The following is a 15,716-nucleotide window of genomic DNA, read 5'->3' as shown; positions in this document are numbered from 1 at the left end:
AGGAGGGCAGCAAAAGCCATGGAGAAAGCTCAAAAGGAACATACATACATATGCATGCCCCCCCGAACATGCACACACTCATACATGTACACACATATGCACACACAGACAGGACTTGACTAGAAGATGAGGTCCCTACATGACGAGAAGATTGAAGCTTGATTGTGTTTTCAAATTGAGGATGATGCCCAGACTTTCCCTAGTTCCCTGGAAAGGGGTAACAAGAAAGCTGTGTGGCCTTGGGCTGTCAGGTCCCTCTCTGGGCCTCGTTGTCTCCACTGTGGAATGAGGTTCGGAAGAACTGATCCCTAGGCCCCTTTGCACATCCAAGGTTTTATGATCCTGTGAAAACTACTTTAACTGAACCTGCTCAAGGTAACTGCCATTATCTTTGAGATTAGATTTCTGGATAGTCAAGGTCTCTTCCTTACACCACGTGCTTCCCACACCTGGTATAAGCCACAATCACTGAACGTTAGAAATGGGTCTGGTGGCTGTTCAACACGTGAGTGAGGGACATTTTGCCTCTTCGGAAAAGTCAAATATGCTCCCCTTGGGAAGTAGGAAGTCAGACCACTTGGGCCACTAGGGCCCACAGCCACACCATGCCTCCTGTGTCACAAGAACACTCTGATAAGTGGCATGTGGGCACAGGGACCACAGTCATTCCTGGGGATGACAGAGGAACATACTGAAGAGCTGCTTCCATCTGTAGCTAATTTTACTTTCTGCCCAGTGAGTAACACTCTTTGAGACTCAACCTCTCTAAGATTCAGTATGCTCATCATGAAATTGAGGCACGTGATATGTTTACAAAAGATGCACACTGAGAATGGGTAAAGCTCCAAAATCCCAGAACACAACTGTGGTGTATGATTTCCCCCATTTCCCAAATGTTCAAGTGCCTCCTTAATGAGGAACAGTGCCTGTGGGATGAAGAGAAGTCACTGGTCATGCTATGTCGACAGGCCCATGGCTGGTGGCAGGCCAGGCCCACTCACCAGCCAAGAGCCCCAGCTCCAAAATGATGCCTCTGGCCTACGGCTGCTTACTAAGCCTCAGGAACATTCAACGAATGACACCAAAGGTCTGCCGTGCTTCCCGCAACTGGTATAAGCCACAGTCACTGCTTAACCCATGTCTGTTCTTCTGCAGGAGAGGCTGCTCCCCTTGGTCCCGTCTACAATTCTCTCCTGACACAGCATGTAATTAGGAGACACTTTATAGCATCCTCAGACTCAAGGATCACTTAGGGGAAGTTCTTTAAAAGTGAAGTGAGAATTCATGCCTGAGGGTCCCTGATCTCTGCCAGGCCACAACAGATGCTATAAATTCTGGATTTGCCCTGTAGCCGTGCTGATTTTTATCCAGAAAATTATTACATGGTCAACACTCCAGGCCCATAAAACTAGCCAAATATAAGGGAGATGTTGTATGGTTAAGCTGTTGGAGGCTGCCTGAATTTTGAGTTTTTTCCCTTTGAAGGCAGATGTCCCAAAAGAACCCTTATTAAACAGTCTATTGACTACCATGAAATATGCAAAAGTGTTTATGAGCTGAGGAGGCATGGGCCTGCCAGTATGCTCTGGAGTGCAGCTCTGTCAGTGACAAGTTATGATCGGAAAGGGTCCTTTGCGAAAGAAACTCCAGAACTTTTGCCCTGGATTCTGAAAGGGTACAGCCCTGTCCTCCCACCATATCCGCAGTGATTTTAAAATCAACAATCAGAGACCCTTTCCTTTCAGCTGTCCGAAGCGAGGGAGTACCCTTGAAACCAGTAAAGCCCAAATTAAGGCAGAACCCCACCCACCCCACGCCCACCATCACCACCAAATAGGGAATTTCTTTCTTAGTCCTGGAGAAAGAATTGGATGGAATATCCCTCTCCCTGTGTTCAGAAAACAAGAAATGCATTTATCTGAAACCCAGAAAGATCTCAGAAACAAGCAACAATTCAATTACGGTGTGTGACTGTTCAGGAGAGAGAATGGTAAACGGAAATTGTATGGTACCAACAGGGTTCAATTGGTGGGGGCTGCTTGGAATGCTGTGTTGAGAAAGATTCTGAAGCTATCTCTGGGCTCTTTAGGAAGAGCACTGCAATCAATTAATGATGTCTGCCATAAGCGCGGGAGAAGGATGACTAGCACATGTCATACATTTCCATTCCTGATTGGGGAAGGGGGATAGGTTATATTCTTTAGGAGCATGGTGTGGAGACAGGAAAGCTACTTCACAAAGCCTTTTTCAGAGTTGTTTTCATGAGCTAAATCTTGACAGGGCCAGGGGCAGTAGTCATAGGCATCCCGCCACTGATTTGGTGGCTCAACCTGTGCTGAATTACTCCAATGTCTCCATGTCACCGAGATGAACTTAAGTCTGGCTGGTGGCTGGCTCGGTAGAGCATGTTGGAACACCAGCCCTTGCTTCAGGCTGCGTGCTACTTGGTATCACTCATGAGTAATCACGGCTACTCATAGGTTCCCTGAGTAACCTATGGAACCTTCTGGCTCTCAGGCTCCTCATTTGTAAAAGGAGGTCACAGGCTGTCATAAGGGTTAAATGATGTAATACACGTAGAGCCATAATATGGCTGGCTCTAAGAAGATGTTCAATAAATATCTGTGAGTAGAGGTTAGTTATGCTTATTCTTAGCTGTGGCCCTGGGGCCAGTAAACAGACCTTGCTAAGCCTGTTTCCCCACATGTAATATGGAGAAAACAATACTTGCTGTTCTCATCAAACTGATCAGAGAATGCAAAGGGGCCACACAGACTATAAGTGCCTGGTTCACTATAAGTGTGCAATTAAATTTTGCTACTCTCTTTTTAAAAACTTGACTAAAGTCTACGGTTAATTCAGATTTCCTCTGTTTTTCCCTAACATCCTTTTGCCAGGATCCTATCCAGATACCCCATTACATTTAGTTGTCATGTCTCCATAGGTCTTCCAGACTATGACAGTTTCTCAGACTTTCCTTGTTTTTGATGACCTAGACAGTTTTAAGGAGGACGGCAGAAAGTCCCTCAATTGGGATTGGTCTGCTGTTTGTCTCTTGATTAGACAGGGGTTGTGGGTTTGAGAAAGGAAGACCCAGAGGTAAAGTGCCCTTCTCCTCATGCCATATCCAGGGCACATTATTGCCACGACATACATCACTGCTGGTATTGACCTTGATCATCTGGCGCAGGTCGTAACTGTCAGGTTTCTCCACTGCAGTTACTATTTCCCACCCCCCCGCCCCCTCTTCCACACTCTGGAAGGACGTCTCTGGGACAACTCCCAGTGAAGGACTGAGTTGCGCTCCCTTCAAGGGCAGAGTACCTACAGATACTGTTGTCTTACTAGAAAAAGATGGAACCAAGGGGAGACAGGCTGCACAGAAACCCCAACATAAACAGAATCCCAAAGGCAGTCCCTGGCTGTCAGGCCAGCCAACCCCACCCCAAACCTCTGGAGAAGTGAAAGGCTGGGGAGGCCTTGCGCCCTCCTCCTCCAGCTTTGCAGTCAGGGAGGGCAGGGAACTCACCATGTTATGCTTGAGGATTCTCTGGACCACGGGGGTGAAGACTTCAATGACCACCATAGACCGGGGCCGCTCTCTGCAGTGCTGGGGAAACGGGAGCACACGGTCAGCGCTTCACCCGGCAGGGTCTAGCTGGGGCCCTCGGGCCTGCGGAAGCCTGACTGGGGCTCCCAACAGGGCTTGGAGGCAGTGAGCTCAGCACTGTGCCTGGGTGCCCTTGCTGAATACGGTTGCATAGCTTTTTATTCCCTTTTTTTAAGAAAAGTGTGTAGGGTTGGGATCATTTGTTTGCATTTTGTTTTGATCTTCAAGTGTGATATGGTTTCAGATGGAGGAGTCGGTTCTAACATGACCCGTATTTAATTCAGCGAGACTTTCGCAGCACTAAGATCCAGAGCACATGGTCTAACAGCAATCTCTTGGGAATCCGGGCAAGAGTACCAGAGGTTTGGGGTTTAGACACCAGAATCTTGAAAATTCTGTGATTTTTCAATCGTGGGCTTTCATAAGCTGGCAGCAACCTGCAGGCCAAATGCAGCTCTCAGATGTATTTTATTTCACTGGCAGGAAGTTTTGTTTTCAAATTGAAATTGAAGGACTTCCAGTGGAGCAGACAAGACCCCACCACTCCAACGCACGTATGGAGGGCCTAAAGGTGCTAAGTTTCCAACCCCTGGATGAGGACACTGGACTTGGGATATTAGAAATCAGGGCTTTGCTGGGAAATCCAAGATGTATTGGATAACTTTCCTCAGCTCTTGGGGTCCCGGTCTTGAAGTCTGGTAGGGGAAACGGCCTGGTGTGTCCAGAGAGCTGGTCCAGCGTGGAGTCAGTGGGAGTGGCTTTGTTTCCCTCAAGCTCTCCTTTCCCCAGGCTGCCTGTGAGGCCAGGCACTGAGCCTGCGGCTCTGACCTCCACAAAGGGAAAACAGCCGAAAGGCTCACAGGCTCCCATGGCGGGGACCCCTCCCTCCAAATGGCAGAGCAGCCCTGTTTTAGCACCAGTGGAGCGTTCTATCAGGTAATGCCCAAAAAGATGGTTTATGCTACGTCACTGTTTTTCAAACTACTACCAGGAGTCTCCAGGTATGATTTACTTTGAACAAAGGTCCATTGTTCTAGAACAAGTTTGAAAACCATGAGATCTGGGAGAAACCATACAGCTGAAAGGAGAACAAGAAGATTTGGATTAAATTGGACCAAATATCAAGAGAGGAGATGACCGGCTGTGACAGGTAAGGGAACCACTGGCCATCCTCAGGAGCTCAAACACCGGGTTACCTGACCCCACTCTGCTTGGGGGCAAAGAGGCCCATCTTAGTTGTCTTCAGTGTCACCAAACCGTTACTTCTTCCCTTCCTGTGCCCCGATGCCTGTGCAGGTGTGCTCTTGCATGCACACACGCTCAGGCAGAACTGTCAATCGGGTGCTTAGCCACTTGGACCCTCCTTACTGGCTTGGACCAGAGAACACACACTTGCACATGCCCACACAAGAATGTACCCGGGACACTGCAGGCCCGCAGGCTGGGCCCACCCTCTGTTCTGTGGGGCACTGGAAAAGGTCTCCTGATGGAGCGATAGGGCCAAAGAGGACGATGCAATCCTGTCTCCCTAAAGCCTGTGTCCCGAAAAACAGACACAGGCGGGATCCCTGTGTGGGGGGTGGGGCAGGGCTGACGGGCAGGGGATGAGGGCAATAAGTGTACCCCAGTCCCCCTTTCCTCCGGAAACCATCAGGCCTCCTAGGTGCCCGCTTTGTCAGGCCACGTGGGAGGGAAGGAGCATGAATGAGATGAGTCATCAAGAGCGAGACCAGGGGAGCGCTGGGAAGCAGAAGACCTAGGCACTGTGCCTTTCCAAGGACGTCAAATCATTACATAAAATAATCATACAGCAAAGAAATAACTGGACTGCACACTGGTTCAGCTCCGGACCGCTGAGGTGTGCCTGAGAAATAAGGGATGCCTGACGTGCCCTGGAAATGTTCCAGGTAAATCCCACTGTGAGGCTGGAGCTGTGTCCCTGGGAGCGGGTATCCCGCTCTGTGGCTCCTCCCAGCTAACCTGGCATTCCCTGCCTTCTTTCCCTGCTCAGGAAAGCCCCACAGCTGTGCTCCCACTGTGGGCCAACTGGTGCTCAGAGGAGCCGTGGCTAATAATAACCCGGCTCTGATGTCAGGAGCCCAGAAAAGCTGCTGCAAACTTCTCCCAAGGCAGCCATGAAGACATTCCAAGGAAAAGCTGCATGCTCCTCTCTGACCCACTGGTTTGGACCCTGGGCCTCCAATATCACCTGTCTGGCAGAGAAGGGGTTGTAATTCTAAGAATGGGGTAATTGGCTTGCCTTCCGGCTGTGTGGAGAGCCCTGACCCCAGTCGGCGGGCCTGCGTTTACAGCAAATTGTGCAAAGCCAACACCCAGAGTGTACACACAGAGGCAGGCTGGTCCTGCGAACAGCCCCCCTTCAGCAATGCCATACCTTGCAAAAGAATTCACAGAGATCTGGTGGTGGATGGTTGTTTTCCAGCAAAGGAGCGATTGCCTGAAAGACAATGAAACAAATGTCAGTTGGAATCTCTTGGAAGGAATCGTAAAGAGGGTGTACATCTATGTAAGAGGCACGATGGAAAGTAAAACCTCCCTGACACCCTCTGGGCAAAAAAGGCCCATTCTCTAACTTGCAGGCCAGGCCCACTAAATTTTGGGCGGCACATGGCTCCCACTGAGAAGCTGATAAAGCTCTGGGTTTCCTCCAAGAAAAATATATACAATGATGCATGTAACTTCAGGGGTTTCATGACCTGAAGATATCCCTCTCAGATCAATAGTCCCTGACTACAGGGCAGCATACCATAGTGGTTATAAGTCCAGGCTTTAGGGGCAGAGTCCAGGGTTCAAGTCCTGACTCTGGTGCTTACTATGGTGTGACAATTAAAGCAGGTTATTTCCTTTCTCTGGACCCCTGGGTTCCCACTGGGAAAATGGAGCAGAGAGTCACTGTGAGGGGTAGAGCTGTCAGATGTGCAGAGAGGGTTTCGCAGCCTTGCACTATTGACATTTGGGGCCAGCTGTTCCTTGTGGTGGCAGCTGCCCTGTATACTGTAGGATGTCTAGCAGTTTCCTTGTTCTTGCCCCACGAGATGCCAGGAGTGACTCCCAACCCGGTTGTAACAAGCAAAAATGTCTCCAAATACACTTCATTGTATATTAAGGAAGTTTAGAATATTTAACGTCCCTTGAATTCATTTTCACCAAGTATTCTTAGGCCAGCTGTACAACAGTTACTGGTTCCACTGCCATTCCTATGCAAGGGTCTCATAGCTTGAATGGTGTTTGATTCTTGATTTTTTGGTCCCTTTCATAATTTCTGTTTTAATGATTCTGCTAAATTTCAAATTCAAATAAAAATTTTGAAAAATTAGAAAATGTGTTCAGACAATGCCAAATGTCCCCCAGGGCCCCACCTGAGAAGCCCTAGTGTCAGTGCCTCTCAGAGAGCCTGAAGTAGGCCAGCTTTCAGTGTTAGTTACTAGATGGTTAATGCCTATGTGAAGTCCACTCTGTTTCCTGTTTGCCACGCTGTGCACAAGATTCAGAAACAGGAGACCCAGGACCCAGCACGAAAACTGCGAGCATGTGTGACCTTGGGCGGACAACTCACCCTCTCTGGGCATTAGTCTTCTAGTCTACAAAATGGGAAAATCTAGAGTTACTGATTGACAGCGTTGTTGAGGAGGATTTGCTAAGAGAACACTCTAGAAGCTTTGGAGTCTCAGGCTTGGTAAGCCCATTGCCTGGAGCACAGCATGTCACTGACGCCCTTGCAGAGGGACCATCCTGGGCTATACTGGGCACAGCAGCAAGAGGTGACGATTTTGTCCAACTCCCCAGGAAGGCTCCATGATGACATGGTCTGCTCATCACCAACTTCCGCAATTCAGACCCTGCCCTTAGTTTTGGAGGGTCTCCTTGCTCTGCTTCCTACAGCAATGCCCTTGGATACACAGGGGCCTCTCAGTAAGGCCTTCTGCTTGTCTTGGGGCCGTTGGGGAAAGGAAAGGATAACTGACACCAGCAAGAGGTGACCCTCAGTGGACTGGCTGTGCACGTGAGCACACCTCTGTGAAAAACGAAGTCCTCAGAATGAAGCTTCTGTTCTGCAGCACCAACAATCAGCTGACAAACACCTGAAGAACAGGCCCAGGGCCTTATTGTCTAGGACTGCACATGGGACTATCCAAATTTTCACTGACATGCAACAAACGATTTTAAATGAAATAAAGAATGCAGCTCCTCAGTTGAACTGAACACATTTCAATAGTCACAGGAAGTTAGTGGTTCCCATATTGGATAGTGCAGACGAAGAATATCCCATCATCGTGGAAAATTCTCCTGGACTGTGAGGCTTAGCATCTGGTGGCTGTGTGGGGACTCTGCTGCCCCTTTCAACGTGCTGGCCCGTAAACACCGGGAGAGGTGACATTACAGCAGGGGCACAGGGACTGGGAGCCTCCCCCAGCCTGCAGGCCACTGCCTGGCCTGAGGCTCTGCTCCCCAGACCAAGCTCTGGGAGGAGGTCCCATGTGCAGGGGGCATCCCCCGTGGTGGAGCCCCTTTAATCACACCAAGCCCCCACTTTTGTGGGAATGAGTCAAGGAATAGAGGCATGGGAACGAACTAACGGCCCACAGTGGGTGTCCGGCATGGGCCCCATGCTTTCACAGCTACTATCTCATTTGATCCTCATTACAACTCGGGCAGTCAAGCAGTAGTTATTTTCATTTATATAGATGAAGAGACAAAGGGTCAGGGAGGTTACAAGGCCTGCCCTGGTCACAGAACGATGATAATTTAAAAATGTATAATTAATAAGAAAGCTTATATTTTTGTGGACTGTTTCTACGAGCTACGCATATTAGGTGCACTAGTTCACTTAATGCTTCCAGCAGTCCTGTCTCACCCATTTCACAGGTGAGGAGGCTACGGCTTGGAGCGTCACGTTAGCTGGAAACTATGTGAATGGCCACCTGGTTAAATACAAATATTCTTGAACCACTAACAATAATGGGGTAGACCAGCGGTTCTCACTTGGGGTGACTTTGCCCTCCAGGGGAAATCAGCACGTCTGGAGACATTTCTGATCGTCACGACAGGGGAGTGCTATTGGCATCTAGTGGGTCAAGGCCAGGGACGCTGTTCAACGTCCTACAGTGCACAGGACGGCCACCACCACAAAGGATTATTCATCTCCAATTGTCACTAGTGCCAAGGGTGAGAAACCTGGGGGCAGACATGTATGAAAAGACTTGAAAGAATCTTCAAGACATGTTGTAAAAAAACCAAATGCATACCATATACACCATCACATCCTGCATGTTAAAAACAAGAAAACAAAAACACAAGCCTATCTGTCTGTGTGGGTTCATCACCACCTGGAAACCCCCAGGGGGCTGTCTCTGAAGAGGGTGCTGGAGTGGGGCTGAAAAATTTTTTTTTTGCAAGGAAAACACACTCATCAGAGACTTGCAAAATTAAAGATAACTTTAATAAAACTAAATAAAATGTAAAGTTCTTCCATTACTTGCCCAAGATCACAGTTAGTATGGGGTGGGCCCAGGCTCTGCACTTGGCTCTGAACGTGAACCCATATTCAGCTTTAAACACACTTTCTTTACCAGCACAGGGGAACGCAACTGGGGTTGGACCTCCAGGTCCATGCTTGCCCAGTGACATGCCAGCTGTTACCAGTCAACAGTTACCTACTGCATGGATGCCTGACTGATGGAGTGAATAAAACCAACTCCAGTTACTTGTAAAACTACTTAACGAAAAATAAGTACATATCTATATTTATTTATTTATTTATTTATTTATTTATTTATTTATTTATTTATACCAAGCTCTGTTGGGAGAAGACTAATTGCCAACAGGTCAAATCAGATAATGTAATCGCTGTAATGAAAGGAGGCTACATACAGAAGGCTTCATAATAATGGTAACAGCATTGGGAATAAAGAATACTAAGAGGGGGGGTAAGAGAGCTTAAGGGATCAGAGCCTCAGATCAAATTCTTCCCTGTTTTGAGGCATTCCTGCTGAGCAGAAAGGCTCAGCCCAGCCCTATTAAGGGGTCAGCCCGGCCAAATTAGCTGGATAAATGCAGCTTGGATTTCTCAGACCAAAATTCCTTTCCCAGGCTCGTCCTAAGTCCAAAGCCCTTGCCTTCCCTTCCAGGGCCAAGGCCCAGAGTGGGAGACCCAACGTGTCGCCAGCAAGGAGCGGAAGATGCTGATTCCTTCCCTGCCCTCCACGTTCCAGCCTATTTCTCCACCAGCAGGCTCATCACTTTGCCTCAGCATATGCTGGACCCACTGTCTGGACTGCCTTTCCTTTCCTGGGAGTACTCCTATCCATCCTTTAAGACTCAGTTTGTGCTCACCTCCTCCTGGAAGCCCTCTGTCATCTTCCTACCAGCACCCTCCCTGACAGAGGAGGTTAGGTGCCTGTCCTGTGTGCTCCTCTGTCACCCAGAACAAATTTCAACCCCTGACCATGTAGTTTCTTGATCATCTGTTGACCTGCCAGGTTCTCCCAGCAAACAATAAATCCCTCAAATGGTGGCTTTATTCTGTGAAATGGACACTAGTATCTGGCACATACCTGTACTCACATGATAACAAACATCTGTGAAACCAATTTATTAATAGCGTACCAGAGAAGGGTGGTAGTGGGTGATCGGGGGTGCCCAGGTTGATGCTCCCCTGTTCTGACCAGAGATGCAACGAATGCTCAGGCTAGAGCATGGGAAAAACCTCTCTATTTTTAGCAAGCACCCATGGAGTACCCACTACATGCCAGACACTGTGGTTGGGGCTCCACAGAAGCTGCAGCCTTTACTCTCGGCGATAACATGCCTAGGGCTCACCTCCTTTGGTGCCCACAGAGCCCAGCTGCAGCAAGGAGGGTAATTCTGTAGACTGGGCTTGCCAGGCCCGAGTGTGGGTCTCGAAAGCCCTAACTAAGCTCAGAGAGGCATGGTATCTGGGATGTGGCCCTTGTTTGAAATGCTGCAGCCATGGGAGCTCTTGGGCAGATGGTCCAGGTCCTTTCCCAGGCATAGAAACCTCTCCTGTCACATCAATTTCACGTTCTGCCTCCCTGCTTCCCATTTCCTTATGCTTTATGTTCCAGCAATGCTGAAGCTTCCAGAATACACCATGTTGTTTTAAATCTCTGTGCATGCTTTGTTTCCTCTCTCTGGAGGGCCTTTATTCTGTTTTGCCATCTGGCAAACTCCTATTGATCCTTCAAAACCCAGCTCAGACATCACTGCCTCCGGGAAAGCTCTTTGGCTTCTTTCCCAAGTGAGTTGATCACTCCACTCTCTACACAATCTCATTTGTTTTCCTACAGTAGGTAAGGCACTCCTTGGGAGCAGGGACTATCTTAGTTACCTGTGCATTCAAATACCCAGCAGAGGTATGTGAGGGCGATCTGGCTGCGACATCTGTCACCCCATTGATCGCCAGAGTTGATTCGGATAATCTGGCTGGCTAGGTGGGTGTCCCCTTCCTCCCTCACCGATCCATGTGCGTCCCTCCCGAAGCTGCGCGCTTGGTCAAAGAGGATGACCTTCCCCGACAGAGGAGAGGACCGTCTTTTCGGTCAAGGGTATACGAGGAGCTGCGCTTCCCTGCTAGAACCTCCAAACAAGTTCTCAAATACCCAGCAGAGTCCTTGGCACAAAGTAGGTGCAATGTTATTTCTCTTCTCTCTAGTGAGAGTCATAGTTCATAGCTTAAAATCACTCAGGAAGAAGATATTTTACCCCAAAGATGCTTACATCATAGTCAAAACCCAGAAAACATCTCATTTTGTGTATCAGAGGGTATTAAATCCAGGTTCTATTTGTGGGTTAATTAGGAGACATGGCCTGGGGGGAAAAGAGAACATTTACCTTTCCACTAGTAGGGTTATGCCTCTGAATAAATTATATGGTTTCTGCCATATCCTGCCTTCAACTCCCTCAGCACACTCAGGAAGGAGGAGTCGATTAAGACACATTTGCTACAAACCTCAAAGACTCATAATTACAACCCTCCCTTCCCCCACAATCAGTTGGGGCTCTAAAATGTGCAAAAGCAGGAGGGAGACACGTCTGGCTTGATAGAAAAGACAAAACTGAGCAAGGATGCAGTGCTGGTGGATTGCTCTGGCGCCTGAAGAATTAACCCAAACTGGGGAAGAACCGTGGGCACTGGGAGGTCGGCAGAGGGAGAGAGATGGCGAGAGACTTACCACAATGATGTTTTCATGCTCCTGGGTAGTCAAGTTTGTGTTCTAAAGGATGGAACGCAGAAAGCAAACAAAACAAAACAAACAATATTAGTAAAATGGAACATTTGTATCTCAAAGGCTCACAGAGTCACAAAACGCTTTCAGCCTCTCAGACAGAGCCCTGCTGCCACTTTTCCTAATTAAACAGATCAGAAGATCCTCGAAGGCATGGTCAGGGTTGGAGAAAGGTGCAGCTTTGGGACAGCGGGAATTGTGTTCCAAGTCTGTTTCCCCACTTGTGAGTTAAGTGACCTTGGACTCGGTGGGAATCAGTTTTTTTCTTCCGTAAATGGGATTTTCTTTAAGCTGCTGTGAGAGGATGGGGCTTAAAACCGGTGGTTGGCCCTTGTCACAGCGATGCCACTTGGAAGCCAGAAGACAGGTTCATAATAAACATGTAAGGAACAGACTTTTAAGTCTTGACTCTGTGCCAGGTAGTCTTTCAGGAGTAATATGCAGATTATCTCAGTGGCTCTCAAACTAGGTTCCCAGGGAGCACTGGTGTTCTGAGTCGGCCCAAGATGTTTTAGCTAAATTCACATTCTAACAATTAACTTTTCAAAAACAGTATTAAGTTGAATGGATTAAACTTGTTTAATTCTTGGGTTTCCCCTCCACCCCTATCTGGAATTTTCTTACACAATCGGTACCTGTACAAGTCACCCTGTGAGTATGCAAATGAGGAAAGGAATGAATACAGGATAAATGAGAACTCATGGGAACACTCAGAAACAGCCACTATTATCTTTTTTGCTAGTTTCGTGGTGCGTTCTGCTTTGTCTGTCTTTCTCGGTAGACATGGGCTCTCTTTGGTGTCACTTCATATTTCCTAATAGAGCTACACTGGCTGCTTGTAAGGTGCCTCCTCACTGGACAGTGAACTTGCAAGATCAACTGTTCCTGGGTTCCAAAAAGAGCCCCATGGCATCCACCACCTGGAAAGGTTTAAGGAGTGTGTTGAGGGTATCTAACGTGTTTAATAGCAGCTAAAGTGAAAGAAAAGCTAGTGAGCCATGAATCTGCTTGTGTCTGGCTGCCCGAGGGATGAAGGTGGGCACCGAACCAGTCTTAGTGTCTGAGCTCCACAAGTGTCCAGGTTCCCATGGAGACGGCTGACCCATGATGCTTGGAGTCCAGGAACATTTGGGAGGATGGTTTTTGGATCCAAACGCCTTTTCCTCTTTGTGGATGTTGGAGTCTGAGCAGCCCATTTATGGCAGATTATTAGACATCAGTCATTTTTCAGCTCAGCGTGGATGAAAGCCTGGCTTTGGTCTTTCTTCCCTTATGACTGACTACAAGTTCGCTCTGCCTCAGGCACTATGTCAGAGCTTTGTAATACTCATCCCACCCATTTTTCCTTCTTATGATGGTTCTCTTCTACTGTTCCTACTATTTCATTGACAGATGAGTTAATGGAGACTCAAAGAGGTGCAGTCACTCACCCGGGAACACAGCCAATAGTGGTGGAGTGGGATTTGACCCATCTGTCCCGATTCAAAGCCTGGATCTCCACTGAGCTATGGTGCTTCACCCACGTAAGTGGAGGTTGCATCTTTCAGGCTGCAGTGGGACCAGCCTGTCCCTCACCGTACCTGCACCCCTTTCCAGAAAGAGCCTTCGGTGAGCACAGATACCACTTCCTTTGTCCCATTCACCAGTGGCAGCCCATGCCACTCTGCAGGAAAATGTCTCTCCACCGAGGCCATTTTCAATCCCAGGTTGAAAGTGCTAAGAGCCACTGCATTAGAGGGGACACCTGAACCCCAAGCTGAGTGGCCATTCCACACAGTCACCTCAACGAAAGCCCAGGAGGTCAGAAACGCCGGCTTTGCTTGGCTGGTAGATGGATGGTGCTTTCTCAGAACTGTTTTGCCGCCTAATAACTCCCTCTTCCCCCTCCCTCCCTTGGGATCTTGCCCACCTTCTGGTCACTTAACTGATGCCTGGAGCCTCTGAGTGAGAGGCCTCGGAAACAACTTGAGTAAAGAGAACAACACATTTAGCCACACATATTCTAAACAAAAAAGGGCAAAGAGGAGGGAGGATTTGTTTGTTTTTCCACCCAATCCCCTCTAGACATGAAGCTGAGGGTGCTTAAGGTCAAGATAACAAACATCTCCTGGAACAATAAAAATGTGACCATTTCTCAAAGGCTCAGTGTGTGTGGGGCACAATGCCAGGCACGGTTTATGTATTAGAATGTCGACCCCCCGTCCTTTGAAATGGGTACTAATCTTAGCCCCAGCTTGTGGATGAAAACGGGCCACTGAGAGGTCTAGGAACCTGTCCAAGACCAGTTAGTTCCTGAGGGCGGAAGTAGGTCTTTCTGACTCCAAACACCTGCTCTTAACCGTGGTCCTACATACTCGGGGCGTCTGCCCCTCACTAAAAAGTCTATCCCAATTCAGGTTCGTGTCACACCTTTGCACAAGAGCGTGAGCGTCACAATGGGGCAGACTGGGGCGTGGGTCCTGGCCCACCAGTTCTCCGAGTGACCCTGGGCAGGCAACTTAACATCTCACTGCACATTTTACTCTCTCTGCACATTTTAATACTTCCTTTGCAGGGTCTCTGGGAGAAGCGTGAAAGATGGGCTCTAAATGCCTGCCGAAGTGATTGGTTACAGAGCGTGCGCTCGAAACAGTGGTAGTGTCACTCAGAGAGGTGGAGGCCTTACCGGAGGGAGTGCTGCCTGTCCCAGCTCTGTCCCTTACCAACGGCTGCGCTTATCAGTAAAACAGGGTGGTACTGACCCCTGCCTGACACACAGTAGGTGCACAGCAAATGCAAGCTTATTCTGTTTTGTTTTGTTTTTAAATGCCTTTGTCTCTCCACTTTAGCCCTTGAAGATCAGCTGACTTTGAGACAGTTGATTTAAAGCTGAAGAAGACAAAGGCACGTGGTCACATGAAACATATTTAAGATGGGAAGCAAATCCCTCCAGAGGCTGGAAACAGTGTCATCTGCCACCTCCGCCAACGTCCTAACGATGAACCTGACTTAGTGATGGTGGGTGCTGTGGTCTTGCAGTAAGAACGAGGCAGCCCAAAGGTAGAATTTCCAGTCCCACTGCTTACTTGGCAGGTTGGTATCTCTGTGCCTCAGTTTCCTTATCTGCGAAATGGAGACAGCAAGGCCCATCTCTCAGGGAGAATGTGAGTGTTAAATGAGACGCTGTATGTGTGGCATCTGGCACCCAGGAGGTACTCACTGAAAGTCAGCGGCTTCCCCTTCTTCAGATGAGAAGACAGCCACTGGCCTGCTTACCAGACCCCTTCTTCTGCTCAGGGTGAGAAAGAAGCCTGGACTTGAGGTTGGACGTCCAGCGCTTGGCCTCAAATTCTAGACCTTGACCGTCATTCCTTTCAGAGGCTGAGCCTTTACTCCTCTTTGCAACAAGGCTGTTCTCCCACATGAGGACACAGCCTCTGTTTTTCTGCTTGTGACCATTAGTCACTGCAGCCCACTTTCTACCTCTCACACCTACCTGCTCCCAGGGTGAGGGCCCCTCTCTAGTCAGCAGACACAGTAGGCCTGGCTAGTTTTCTAGACCAAGAGGCAGTAACCAGTCTGGGGCTGCAGACAGAGGGCCAGAGCGAGGCAGCAAGGAGTCCAGCGGGTGTGTAGGAGCTCCCCAGAGAACCAGGGTGTCAGAAGAACAAGGACCACCACAGGGAAGGGGAAAGAAGCCTCACTCTGGTGACCATACATAGTTTAAATCAAGAGTCATCAACTCCAGTGGACTCAGGAGGCCAGGCAGGCAAGTCAACAAGACGTGTATTAATACATGTAAAGTGCTTAGGCCAGCACCTGCGACAGAGTAAACACGAGTGTGTTTCCTAGCACCCTTT

The 15,716-nt window shown here is 48.6% G+C and overlaps 1 protein-coding gene across 1 annotated transcript in view; it reads right to left on the bottom strand.

The window, feature by feature from the left end:
* Positions 1-15,716, bottom strand: part of CMIP (c-Maf inducing protein) — a 237,096-nt gene that overhangs the window by 38,072 nt on the left and 183,308 nt on the right. Inside the window, exons 5-7 of the mRNA XM_081030396.1 lie at positions 11,824-11,865; positions 6,006-6,068; positions 3,530-3,610 (exon numbers count right to left, since the gene is read on the bottom strand). Coding sequence (XP_080886522.1) covers positions 3,530-3,610; positions 6,006-6,068; positions 11,824-11,865 — 186 coding nt within the window. The remainder of the gene's footprint in view (positions 1-3,529; positions 3,611-6,005; positions 6,069-11,823; positions 11,866-15,716) is intronic.

Source organism: Rhinolophus hipposideros, assembly GCF_964194185.1.
Source record: "Rhinolophus hipposideros genome assembly, chromosome: 21".
Lineage (NCBI taxonomy): Eukaryota > Metazoa > Chordata > Mammalia > Chiroptera > Rhinolophidae > Rhinolophus > Rhinolophus hipposideros.
The sequence above is the reverse complement of the archived record's forward strand: the minus strand, read 5'-3'. Positions and strand labels throughout refer to the sequence as shown.